General features: G+C 31.2%; 1 protein-coding gene across 6 annotated transcripts in view; it reads left to right on the forward strand.

Annotated features, from left to right (window-relative positions):
- The window catches only part of LOC143226659 (protein vav-like), a 98,668-nt gene that overhangs the window by 44,767 nt on the left and 39,633 nt on the right, over window positions 1-14,268 (forward strand). For all 6 annotated transcript variants that reach the window (XM_076457908.1, XM_076457898.1, XM_076457925.1 and 3 more), the window contains one exon: window positions 5,804-5,893. In XM_076457908.1, coding sequence (XP_076314023.1) covers window positions 5,804-5,893 — 90 coding nt within the window. The remainder of the gene's footprint in view (window positions 1-5,803; window positions 5,894-14,268) is intronic.

Genomic DNA, 14,268 nt, shown 5'->3' on the forward strand with positions numbered 1-14,268 from the left:
ACTATTTCTTTTTCGTCAACTATTCAGTGTTACTACAATTAAATATACCCGATTAAATATTTGGTTTTAAGTGCTCTGTAGATATGTTTAAGATCACATTTCTGATGATATAAGTGTATATCATATTCATGTAGATTGTTTCATTCCATTTTAATAAATTTCTGTTTTATTGCATGATTACATTATTTTACAAGTGATTTTTTTTAAACGTTTGAAATGTAGAATAAAATTTCTGAAGCACTTTTTTGTTTTACTCACCTGTGTAATGAATGGAATGTTAAATGATGTATGAATAGTGTAAATTACTCCTTAGCACTTACCTAATTTTCCCTTTTTCCATTATGTGGGTGAGTTTTACTAAATTTGTATTCAGTTTTGTTTTTGTTTTTCTGAACACTAAACTTTGTTAAATTATGTAAGAAATGTTTAAATTAGTTATAGAAACATTTTAAATAAATATACTAAAAAATATCCTTAGCTAAATTGGTGATTGAAAGATGTGGACTTTTTGGTATGTTTTTTTAATTTAACCAATTCTATTTTAATTTGTTTACAGAGAGTTTTCAACATTATATGCAAGATCATGATATTACTAGAATTTTCTTGAAATTGTGGAAAACAATCTGGGAAATATAAAACATCAGTTAGATAAAAATATAATCAGTTGTTGATTGTTTAATTTCCTTGTTGTAGTGGTTGATAGATTGTTGAATTAGCAATTCTGAAAGGAAATTTTATCTTTACTCATGTAACAGCTTTTTGCAACTTGTACAGCCCTCTATATGCACAAATATTTGTTTGTCACTAGTCTTGGTACTCTCACCTACCCTCACATGCTATCAAATGCATGCTGTCATACAGCTACATCATTTGAGCATGTGACAACCCTCCACCAGTAACAGTGCTTTAAAACTTCTAGCTTAGCTGACTCTCCCCCTATGCAATTTATCTTGAGTTCACTTCTAGATTGGTACTCACTGTGCATGGATGTGTTTGTTACTTGAGTTTTACTTAAGCAATTTCAGTCAGTTACTTTTTTTTTAAGAACTTTGTTTTTCGTATTTTGTTACATTTTAGTTCTCTTTTTTCATTTCTATGTGATATGATATTACTTACCTCAAATAATTTTCTTTTAGCTACCTGAGTGAACTTATTATTATTTCTGCTCACAGTTATCATGAATTTAGAGTTTGGATCTGCAGTTATTGGTTGGTATATTACAATCTTGGTTAACCAGGAGTTGGCTACTTTCATGAAGGCTTCAGATTTGTTTGAAGATTATTCTGTTGTTCGTGCCTTGTTTAGGTGTATTCAGATAAGAGGATGATAATGTAAACAACCTATTTCCTTCTCCATCCTATTCCACAGTTACATTTAGCTTTAGTGAATGTACCCAGGCCTCTTCATCCTTTTCTGCAGTTGATCGACCAGGTTTGTTATGGTTTGCCCTTTTTTTCCATTTCCTTTTATTTCTCTTCTTTCCTTTTAAGGATAATGACCTTCAGCCCAATAGATTTTTCTCTTCCCTCATATGATGTTAGAGTACATACTAATAGATTTGTGGATCAATTACATTCTGGGCTCAGCATACTTCAATTCCCTTGTGAGGTGGAAGCCAATGCTTTGGCTTACCATTGGTCTGAGTTTTCTTTTTTTTGGACTCACAGCAGTTGGATTCTCTTCTACCTCTGTGAAGCTTTGGTCACAATACTTCTATCACATTTTCTCAATCTCAGTTCATAAAGGAGCATTGAATAAATTAGAGGGAAGTCCTAAAGAACAAATTTCACGATTTTCATACTTGATGAGATCGAGAACTTTTTAAACATATTCTGACAAAACAAAAAACCCAAAACTAAAATCTAATTAACTGTGTTATGATTCCAAGTTTATTTGTATAATGTGAATGATCTAGTTTAATTAAATTTTTAATGTATCTTTATAAAAGTTTGTGGCATGTGCACTCTGGCCTACTTGTAGCAATAGATTTAATGTAGGAATTAGTTGCAAATTAGAACAAAGCATGGTGGCTGTATATCTTTAAAGGATGCAGTCCATTGGCATTGGAACTTAATTTAAAAAAAGTTATAGATAAACAGCTAAAAGCACCATCCAGGAATTAAAAGATTGTCAGATCAAATAATGTTGAACATCCATGTCCTTTGATGGAAGTCTAGCAGAACTCTTAAAAATTACTTAGACAACTGTTTACTAAGAATGAAAAAATAAACAACAAAATAGAAGGTGTTTCAAAATCAGTTGCAAACATTTTGCCAGGAACTTGAAACAGACTCTGAAGAATAAAAATTGCTTCCAAAGGATAACAGAAAAAAGGAAATTGCTATGAACATGGATTTCATGGACCTAACAAATGAGACTGTGACAAATAAATAGATGAAAATAAAACCAGAAGACAATACAGTATTATGAAGTAATGAATACTCCATCTGACCAGTTTGAGATAAGGAGTGTGCTAAATGAAAGAAGGCTGTTAATGGCTCAGTTTATTGTAGTATATTGATTGACCCATTGCTGTGACTGTTCATCTTGATTTGGTAATGAAAGCTAGGAGATTGCTTTCAAAGATGAAGCAAGTACTCCTAAAGTTTCAGGAAGAAGAAAGCTGCCAGTCTACCTCACTGTGGAATAAGAATATCATCACTAGGATCATGAACACAAAAGTACATAATTTGAATTACTCCTGAACATAACATTGTAAGATATGAAAATGTAGAACTAGTATTCCACATTATAATTAGTCACCTTAGAAACAAAATGTGCAGAGTCTTATGTCAAAATCTTCACATAAGAGAAGCTTACTAGGTCACTTACAAGCACTGTATGACCAGAGCTGTGGAAATTTTATAACTGATCAGTAACACAGATTATATGAGTTGTTTATAGAATACCAAAACACCTCCTTCAATGGTCCTTATTTTATAATACGAGAACTGGACATGCAGCATTATTAGATCAGTTGATCATATGACTCACAGTAGAAAAACAGAAGTAGAAGCTATAAATAAAAAAGGATCCAAAGAACTGAGTAATTGTCCTAGTTGATCATATGTTGTACATTTGAGAAAGAATGATAGATCCACAAAGTTCTGTATCAGCTACCAGAAGGTGAACGAAGTCATAAAGAAACTGCCCACCCCTAAGAATTGATTCTAGTTTGGTTACTTTATCTAGTTCAGAATGATCTAAAGAATGGTTACAGTCAAGTGTAAGTTGAGAAGAAAAGCTTTTACTGCATGAAATATGTTAAGGCAGTTTGTTGTTTTGTCCTTTGGGTTATGTAATGCACCTGCTTCATTAAATCAGATTTGGAATATGTATTGTTTGGACCAGTGTAGAATATAGTGTTCATTTACTTGGATGACATAACCTTGCATAGGAAGATATTCAACTAAGAATAGTACTGGATTGAGTGAGAATGAACAAAGGGACAGAATTTTTTAAATTAATACATGTGTTTTTCATTATTATGAAATATCAACTTGTTTGTAATATTAAACCTATAGTTATAGGCTGTGTTATCACAAAGAAGAAATAGGTGTTGAAGAGCAAGAATAAAGTAAAAAATTTATTAGTCTAGAGCGGATAGTAAGATCTGTATTAAGAAAATACCCAAAAATTAGTTGATTCTACCAAAGATTAAGAGCTTAGGTAATAGTGCTGGACAGGTGAGAGAAAAGGATAAAAACGTTTTCATTGAAATTATGCTCTTACAAATGTCACTACAAAGAAAAAGTAAAATTTTGTCATTCTAATCAAACTAACAAAATTGCATTACAACAGTAAAATGGTTGTTGATGTGCTCAGAAATGTATAAGAAATCTCAGGAAATCCCTAAGAAAACTTTCAAATTTGTAGCCTTGTTTTATTCTACTTAACTATATAGAAAAATTAGAGTCTGTGTCATGACGTTTTTGAATTCAAAGCTTTATTAAACTACTTTATTGTCAATTTATATTAATAAGCTTGGTATCAAAATATAATTTGGTTATTTATGTTATTTAAATTTTAATTTCTTAATTTCAAAAGGAAATATTTCACTAACTTCTCAGTCTGTGCCTTTTGCATCAAATGAAGCATTAGTGTTCTGACTGCTCATTTATATATTTTTCTCCTCCTTTGTAACAACTTTGTATTGTTCAACCAGTTAAGAACACACACTTGACAAGTCAGAGTATACAATTTCAACCATGTCTTACTTTAGTGAGGTATCACTGTTTTTGTTTAATACATGTTGGCACATCCCTCACATGTCTTCTGCTTTGTCAGAAATGTCTGTATATCTGTCTGACATTGCTATTAGATATTTTTATAACTAACCTACAGAGCAGATTCTTTCATACAGAATTGAGATGATTATCTGTTTTGGATTAGTTGCCAAGACCAGTAGCTCACTGAGAGAGCCTGCCATATTTAGACTGAAGATGCTGTGTCAAACAGTGATGAAGTCTATTAAATCTGTTTTTTTAGTTAATTAGAAAGCCAATTAAATTATTGTAGTTTTGAGACATTTATTTACTGCTCAAGTTATTTTTTCTGTTTCAAAATGCACATTTTAAAGCTATGTGAATTATTTTTGAACAACCAACATATTGCAGAACAAAGGCTCTGTAGTAAATCTGAAAGCTTAGGATGCTAAAAACTGGGTTTCAATATCCATGGTTGATGTAGCAGAAATAGCCCGCTGTAGTTTGGGCTTAACAACAAACATAATACTTTTTAACAGAAGTAACTAAAATGTAAAAACTTAAATTAGATATAAAAAATTGAGAACATTTTTTCTTTATGAATGTAAGTGAGCTGCTGTTATATAATGTAAGGTCTTGTACGAGGATATTGCATTTTAATTCCAGATAGACAAAGCTAATAGAACACTTAAAACTGTAAAATTAAATGTAAAACTGTCAGAAGCATGAGGCAGTTTAGGGTAAAATCTTACAATCTGCAGTCATTGTAGAAAAAAAATTGTTTTAAATGTTTTTAAATTTTTCATTTTCTGCTACAGATGATTTTGCTAAATTTAGTGTTAGGGTTGAGAAAATTACAGGTAAAGTACAAGGTTTTTATCTAGGAAGAAACTTTTGATATATGTGTAAGAGGTTGTAGTGTTTATGCAAATGAAGTGTGAAAGTGTGAGATGAAGTATTTTTATCCTTAACATGGAAATCACCTTTTATTCAGATTGACTCAATAAAAGTTTTGTAAATTCACTGACAAATACTTAGTAAAAGTATTTAATTAAAAAACGTTATATTTTCTTTGCAACATTCTAATAATGTTTGCTATCAGCTGGCCAAATTTTGAAGATATACTTAGTAAATTCAGTGTGTGAAGTTTTATGATAGTCATAATATTAAACAAATTGACCAAGTCTTTCTCCATAGGATTGATTAAAATGTGAATGAGAACCAAATGAAGATTCTCATGATTTGTACTTACCATAGTTATATTATTGCGTTTGCAATTTGTTATCTTTTTTGTAAGCTAGAATATTTGCTAAATACAGTTTTATTACTGAAGGACCTCATTAAATTTTGTTACTTAACAAAAATAATTACTAAAACTAAGATGATTGTTATATTTAAATTCAAAGGAATGACGGGAAATAACATCTAAATCTACCATAAAATGCAAAAATGTGAATAACAGCTGGTTGGTTAAGTGCATGATAAAAGTGTGTGTTTTTAAATTCAGATTTTGCATGCATTTCCTGTTACATTTATTAAAAGAAGTAATTTTTTAATAAATTGTATCTGTTGAAGAATTGTTCTTATGTTTACTTCAGGGTGAACAGTACAGTTATAAAGAAGCTCTAGTCCTTCGTGATTACAAGGTAGAAGATGTTACCATGACTCGCTCTGGGAGTAAAGACAAGGTAGTTTTTTCTGTTTATGAGATGAATATAATAACTCGTTCACCTGGGATACCTTGTTAAGTACTCTTCTGCACAAATCTCCGAGTTTCATTCAAAATTTAATTAAACATGTTTAATGTATGTGAATGAAATTAACATTATAATTTATGTTTTGATCCAAAATTTTGTTTTATTTATATTTTAATTGTTTTATCTCAAACAAAACCTTCAAAAATGCATATAACTTTGGAATTTGTTTCCACATGACTCAAACTTTTTCTCACTCAGTCTTATTTAAAATAATACCAGTCATTAAGATATACACTGCTGACCAAAATCTTAAGGCCAATGAACATAAAGAAAAAATATGCATTTTGCATTGTTAGACTCAACCACTTATTTGAGTAGAGGTTTGAAAGATGAAAATAAGAAAAGGGAAAGTAAAAATAAAAAACATTTTTAGCATTTAATGTGGAAAATATGAACACTATGAAATTAAATACCAGCTGGTCAAAAGGTTTAAGACCATACCAAAAAGAGGTCCTAAACAGGGTACGAAATGCCAAACAAGAGGTCGCGGTAGTGAGTTGCACAGCCGTCATTGCGAATAACTTCAAACATTTGCTTTGGCATGGTCGATATAAGGATTTGCTTAAGGCTGGCTGGAAAGTTATTCCAAGGGGTGAAGATGGCTTCACGAAGATCATGCACTGTTTGGAATTGACATCCATTTCTAGGGACTTCCCTTGCCATCCACCCCCAGATATTTTAAATGGAGTTCGCTTCAAACGAACACACTGGATGGTCCAAGTGAATCATGTTATTTGCCATGAAAAAGTCCTTTATCCTGTGGGCAATGTGGATTGCAGCATTGTCCTGCTGAAAGATCCAGTCATTTCTACACAAGCAAGAGCCTTCAGCAAATTAGGATGCTCTCTCCAACATGCCAATGTAGCCAGCTGCTGTTTGACGTCTTTATATAACCTGAAGTTATAACTTGTTCCATGGAAGGAAAAAGCACCCCAGATCATGATAGAACCTCCTCCACTGTGTCATGTAGAAAATATCTCTGGTGGGATATCCTTATTGTGCCAGTAATGTTGGAAGCCTTCTGGACCAACCAGGTTAAATTTTTTCTTATCAGAGAACAAAACCTTCCACTTTTCTACGTCTCATGTTTAGTGCTTCTCAGCAAAGTTTAACCGAGCTGTTTCATGGTATGACCTTTGAAGACATTTACAGTTTTTAAAGCCTTTCTCTCGTAGATGCCGTCTTATTGTTCTTGAGCTGCATTCTGCATCCATAAGGGCCTTAATCTGGTTCGACAATTGGCTGGTGTCTTGCTGGATAACCCATTGAATCCTTCTGCTCAATGCCGACAAAATTTTCTTGGGCCGACCACTTAAAATTGTTGTTCCATATCCCTCAGGGTCATTTAAGAAATTTGCAACAACAGTTTTACTACGCCCAATCTCAACAACAATGGCACATTGAGAGAGACCTTGCTTTTGCAGCTCAACAATTCTGCAACGTTCAAACTCTGTCAACTTTTTAGCCTTTACCATGTTTTTACCCAATGTAACACAGGAGATGTCAGTGGGAGATGTTGACAACACTAATGCTTGAATACAAATGACTAAATTTTGTTATGTGTTTACTAATTAACTCTTCATTTCAGTATGGTCTTGAACTTTTGACCAGCTAGTATTTAGGCTAATTTCATAGTGTTCATATTTTCCTTATTAAATGCTAAAAAAGATTATTTTTATTTTCCCTTTTCTTATTTTCATCTCTCAAAGCTCTACTCAAATAAGTGGTTAAGTCTAACAATGCAAAATGCATATTTTTTCTTTATGTTCATTGGCTTTAAGATTTTGGCCAGCAGTGTATGTACAGACAATAAGTACATTTAGTTTCCCTACTGAGATAGATGTATGTTTCAAAGTTTTCTTGCTGAATGCAGTAAAAACAAGTAATTCATTTTGTTAGTTCTGATGGGTGTCATGCCCATCTTCTGTACTTTTGTTGAAGCTTTATAACATACATATATATAGTCATTAGAAACCTCATTTTATATTGTAATCCCACAACAGTTATTTTGAAATTGCGGTTGAGTTGTTATAATCTGGTAGATATAACTGCCTGTAATGTTAGTGTCTGCTTTATCCATGGTAGCACTTACAAGTTTTCCTTCACTAAATATGTTGTAGTTAGAGAGACAGGTAAATTGTATTTAGGTCTTACTTTTATATTTTAGTTAATTATGTATTATTAATGTTTTAAGATGCAAATTGAAAGGTTTAAAGGTTTTTTAAATATACATCATATTTTGCATCAGTTCTCAAGGCTTAAAATATTGCACGAGAGTAAGATAATTTTTCCAAAGGCTTTGTTATCTCTGCTGAAGAGACTCTAATTACACCTCAAGGGCTCTGTTGACTTGTGTCAAGATGAGTAATAAAAGGTAAAGGAGAGGAGAGGAAAATAAAACATTAAAAAATAATTTAATGTGAAAAGGAAAAAAATCTAAAATAACAGATACATACAAAAGATATTCTATGAAAAATTAAAAGGTATGTAATTTTTTTTGTTTTTTAAGTTTAAACATTTCATTGTACTGTATATTGATAATTATTATGATAATATTATATGCTAAAGAAAATGAAAAACAGTCTTTGCATTTACCTTGAAAATAAAAAAAAATCTTTTATACTAATTTAGGAGATTCTGAAGGTTATTGAAATAAGTCACCTTACACAAATAAGTGCAATAGAAAATAACATGTTTTTAGCAAAAAAATACTTAATAAAAATAATGTCATTCTTTATGTACAAGATACTTAGAATCTTTACACGAAACTTACCCGTTTTTGTTAGGATATATTTAGAAATCTCAGAGTTACATTATATATTATTGCATTCAAATAATTCCCTGAATATGGCCATGTAAAATACATTACCCTGCCAAGAAAAAATTAATACCAGTGTATTTAATGCATGAAACCTTTAAATAAATGTTTTAAAAAGACTGGTAATTTTGTGAGTGTTTTGCACAGGACAGGAAGAATATTTGGCACCTGTCCTGTGAAAGTGGGTTATCTTGGGGCACTCCCCCCCCCCTTCCACAATAAATTTCTGAGGCACTTGGATTTATAGATCCTAGCCACTCCGTGACCCTGATCACGAGATGTTCCAGTGATTGTTGTGGGATTGGTCTGCACCTTGCTTCTTTTCTGCCAGTGTGTTCTGGACTTGTCCACTTCCTTTTTTGCTGACTTTGTCTCACTCTGCCATCTCACCTGACATTTTCATACTGCTCCATCTTAGTTCATTGCCTCAAACAAGCGAAATTAAAATACAAGAAAACTCCCACATACAGATAAATAATCTTTCATGAGCGAGGAATAAGAGGAACTACAATGTTCCTGAACATCCCTGTTGGAGAGATAATTCTTCAGACTTTTCTCTCTCTCCAAACTCATGCCAAGATTTTGTTTCGAGCATACAAAAACACAGTGCAATAAATTGTCAGCAGCTCAAATATTTACACGTGTACGTAATTAAAAGTATTTTTTGACTGCTATGCTAAACCATCATTCTTGCACTTACCCATAATTATAACATTATATGACAATTTTTTATTCACAGAGAATGTAGAATATTTCAAGACTGTTCTTTTATTGTAACTTTGTTATGCATGTTCCTTCAGTGACTCTACGGTAAGTGTGAGGGCTTATAACAAAAAAAAAAATCAGTTTTTTGATATCATGGCACAAATAGTTCATTGTATACCTTCGTGCTTAACACAAAACAGACAAACAAAACCTTCAAGCATTTACGTAAGCTCAGAATGAAACTAGCCAACAGATGTATCCATGATCATCGTTTTTTCTTTCTTAGTACTGCTGTGAAGTTCTTTGTATATTTTATGGTTTGTGTGTGGTATGTTAGTTGTTGTTTTTCTTAACAACTGAATAACATTTATCTATATAATTTACTTATTGTGACTTAGACAGACATTTATAACATGGTATTGAAAAAGATTGTTAGCACCATTTCATGCTTTTCATATTGTTTTCTGCAAGCTCTCCTTCTGTTTTGTTTTCCACCCAGGTTTCAGTACTATTGTAGTAAGTTTTTTTTGCTTGTTTGTACATGTATAATCATCAGCTTTTGAATTATTGAAGAATTATTCATGCCAATTTTTACATTCTTCTGGTCTTTTGGTGAAAGTTTAAGTCCATAGACCTATCTCTGAATTCAGCTTGGATTCTTGTAATTTGAATTTATGGGTGACAAACAGCATTTCTTTCCTTTAGGTGTGGTTAACTTTCTTGCTATGAGATTAGTCAAATCAGCAAAGTTTGTGACCCCAAATTGACCTTTACAATTTTAATACTGTAACTTTTTTTATGTTTTCAGTACCTTCATGAAATTTTACAATCTTTTTACCAAATATTTCTTCATTGCAAATGGGTTAAAAGTGCTGACTGCTCCAAATCAAATAGTTTTTCTTCATCTGAAAATTGTCAAAATTCATTTGCTTAATCTCTCAAACCTCAATAATATTCTCACTTTTCTGTAAATCTTTGTTTTATTATTTTCTCTACCCTAACTGTGTACAAGGTTTAGTCTGTTTGACTGACCTTATAAGCACAATAAAAATACAAAATAAATCTAAGTTACCCTTTTTTTTCCTTACAGAATAAATTCCATTTTTAATATGAAATTACATTTATTTATCTTGAATGCCCTAAATCTCATAACAGCATACATCTGTTTCTATGTAAATTTGTTGTTTTATTGCCCTTTGAGCTGTGTTTAACTAATAATCCCACCACACAAATTTTAAATCGCATGATGAGCATGTAGTTCTTGTTACCCTATCGAATTGCATAAGGTATACATTGTAGGTCATAGAGATTAAAAGCGCTTTTCAAGGGTATGTCTATATTTACTCTCTCAAGCAGTTTTATCGATTGACGTCTTTATCGAACAATTATTACTGAATTGTACTGTACTGTATTATTATTACCTGAACTGTGCGTACTGTATTTATCTGTCTAAGTTTGCCTTTAAATTTGTTCCACTTTCTGTCAATTCTAATACATGTGTTGTACGCATAGAAAATGACTTTACGGTACAGTAATACAGTATGGGTAACTATACTATGGGGTGTTACTGTCCTCCTGTACTTACGTTTCTTTTTGATTAAAATATTGTTGCAGTACAAAATTAAAATGTGTTTACATTATCATTACTACATTAGTGAAATACATGACTGCATGCAATATTACTACATTATTACTGTATTAATGAGTAAGAGTGTCTTTAGAAAGTGTCTGGGAAGTATTTAGTACCGTATATAATCTCATACATAGAAGTTTTAAAACTGCATCCAATATTCGCGGGGGGTTAAGAACGTAACCCCCGCGAATAGCGAGGGAATACTGTATTATAATGAGTAATCTACATTAAATTCCGTACTTCTTGAAGAGGTGTTAAACTAAAGGACGGGGATACCTTGTGAGCAAATGCAAGACCACTCATACTAGGATGAGATTGAAGATTTAAAAAATTTTTTCATGTATAATTAAAACTTAAACATATATTAAAATTTGATTTATCAACTATGTTTTTATGCCAAATGTACTTGTATACCATGATGATAAAGCAGTTTAATTATGTTTTGAATGTGACTCTAAAATATCTAGACGTGCACACTATGACTTGCTTGTAGCGAATGGGTTAAATAGTATTTGATATTTTATCAAAAAGCTAGTCTCTGTTATTTTCCTCATGTTTGCTTCTTTCATTTGTCATGTAAATTTTGGAGTTTTTAATTTCTGAAACATTTATACCTTGTTAACTTTCTTTACTGCACAAGTCACTTGGTTGTCAGTGATTTACATTCAAATTTTAATTAAACTACTTTTTTTTATAATGTTATACCAATTAATATAGCACATCATTCCTAATACATATTTTAATAGTATATAAATTTTAAGTTCTTACTTTTATAATGCAGTATTAAACAAAATTCTGATTTTCCCTTAGTGTGAGAAATGTGACATTTTTCCTAGGCATCTTCTATTTAATTCATCATCCCTCCAATAAGTATGAAACAATAATTTTTATAGCTTTCAGTCTTGTTTGGTTACAGAGCCATCAAATAAAAAATCAGAATTCTCTTGCCATACTTATCTATCACATCCTGTATTTCAGGATTTGTTAATATATTTCTCTTACACTTAATACTGCATTATGTGTGACCAAGAGAAAGCCAAGGTTTCTATTAGTCAAGTAACATTTTATATTGTATTGTTTTCTGTATGCAGAATTATCAGTTACTATTGCAGTTCAAACTATGTTCTTGTGGGAAGGTAACAAATAGCTTGGCTGAATTTGTAATGGTTTTTGTCGCATAGTTAGGTGATCAGAATAGTTGTGATAGTTAGGGGAAAATGACTGCATTTTACATGTGATTATTCAATGTTCTTTGATGAATTATTTAATTAAATAAAAAATTATTTAGTGCATTACCACCATTACTATAAAGAACATAGGGTTAGTTATCATTGACTGTTGACAGCAAAATAAAAAGAGAATCCAGGTAAGTACTTTATTTCATGTTTTTTCTTTATTTATTATTTTACGAATAATTAAAATGTCAAAATAGGTATCTTATGAGGGTACTTAAGGCTAGATTAGGTAAAATAAATAATAAATAATAAAAATATTTAATGAGGCACTCATGTCAGCAGCTTGAAGTTTTTTATAGGAAGTGTAATTTGATAGTGTAACATGAGCTTCACATTCCGTAAGTAATTTACAACTTATGATAACAAGAATATTTGTTACTGTTTTCATAAGTTGCAAATCACTTATAATGACAAGAATATTTGTTAGAGACAGTTTTAAGGGCAATAAAAATATTTAAGTATAAATAGATGTATATTGTTGTGAGTTTTAAAGCTATTTAAGTGTTGTTTGTGTTACAGTTTGAGTCCTTGTATAAAGTTAGGGTAGAGAAGATAACACAGTGTTTACAGTTTTACTGAAAACAAGCACTTGAAAGAAATGTATCTAGGTGGACTTAGAGATTATGCAAATTAAATCTGAGATTTCTGAGATAAAGAAAAGAATTTTTAATCTTTACATGAAAATTAGTTTGCACACAGACCATCGAGATGAAAAGTTCTGTTTACTCTTAACTACTGTTTACCTCATTTCTACAGTAGTGACTATGCAAATTTGTTCTTAATTCTTTTATTAACATAGTCATTGAAACATCATGATTATCATTTGCTGTTATTTTCCAGTAGAGTTCTTTTACATTTTTACGTGTTAAAATGGTGTATCTTTGTCATTGCTGTTAGTGCATTTTCTACTTTTTACATGAATCTTATTTGCCATATATGCAAAGAGAAATATCACTTCAAAATTTTGGTTAACTTTTATAGTGACATTGTCACTCAGGTCATCTGTATAGTGATAAGAGACCTGTGCTTTGCTGTGTGATTAAGTGACAGAAGTTATTTAAACAGCTTACAATTATTCAAACATAAATGCAGTATAAGGTAGGTTTATGTTTTCTATCTTGGCAAATTTGTGTGTCTGTATGACTGACAAGTTATTCTTGTTGATGTTGTGAAATATGCTAAGAAAATTATTGCTGAAACTTTTAATTAATTCTGATGTTATCAATATTAATAAGTTTTTAATGTTTGTGTTCTCTATGTGTATTTACTAATGTACTGTCTGCCAGAAAGTGTACTTGTTTACTCTCTGTTTGTATGTAAAGGTTTCACTTCTTATAACATTGTAGGAGGCAGTCTTGTAAAAAGAGGTGCTGTTTTTAACAAAAAATTATTCTTTGATACTATGATGATTTCCCAATTTATTAACTTATGTTTCTTGTATTACTTGTTGCTTAGACCATAAGAATATTAATATTCCAAAGGGATCTAAACATTTAGTTACAATATTTCATCAGGACCACATTCTTACTACAACAACTTGTGATGGGTGCAGTTTTGTTACATTGTTTTGTAACATGGCAGTTTTTGTCAAGAATACTTATTTTGTGACAGGTAGTTTTTAACTGTAAAATTGATTGGTGACAATAATTAAAAATGATAATAGATCACAAATGGTGCAATCATTTGGGGACCATTCAGAAGTTATATAACATTGTGAAGATGAAAGAGTGTCAAAGTCTGTATTATGATGTGTTCCAGGAGGTGTCATGAACAATGTTATAAAACATAAATTATAGTGAAAGTGATTTAGGTCTGGATCTAGTAACAAAATTCACCAGTCACAAAAAACACTTTTAATGAAACATTTTGTGACAATGTGATGACAACATGGATGCCATAACAAAAAGTCCATGTT

Source organism: Tachypleus tridentatus, chromosome 1 (assembly GCF_004210375.1).
Source record: "Tachypleus tridentatus isolate NWPU-2018 chromosome 1, ASM421037v1, whole genome shotgun sequence".
In the NCBI taxonomy this organism is placed as follows: domain Eukaryota; kingdom Metazoa; phylum Arthropoda; class Merostomata; order Xiphosura; family Limulidae; genus Tachypleus; species Tachypleus tridentatus.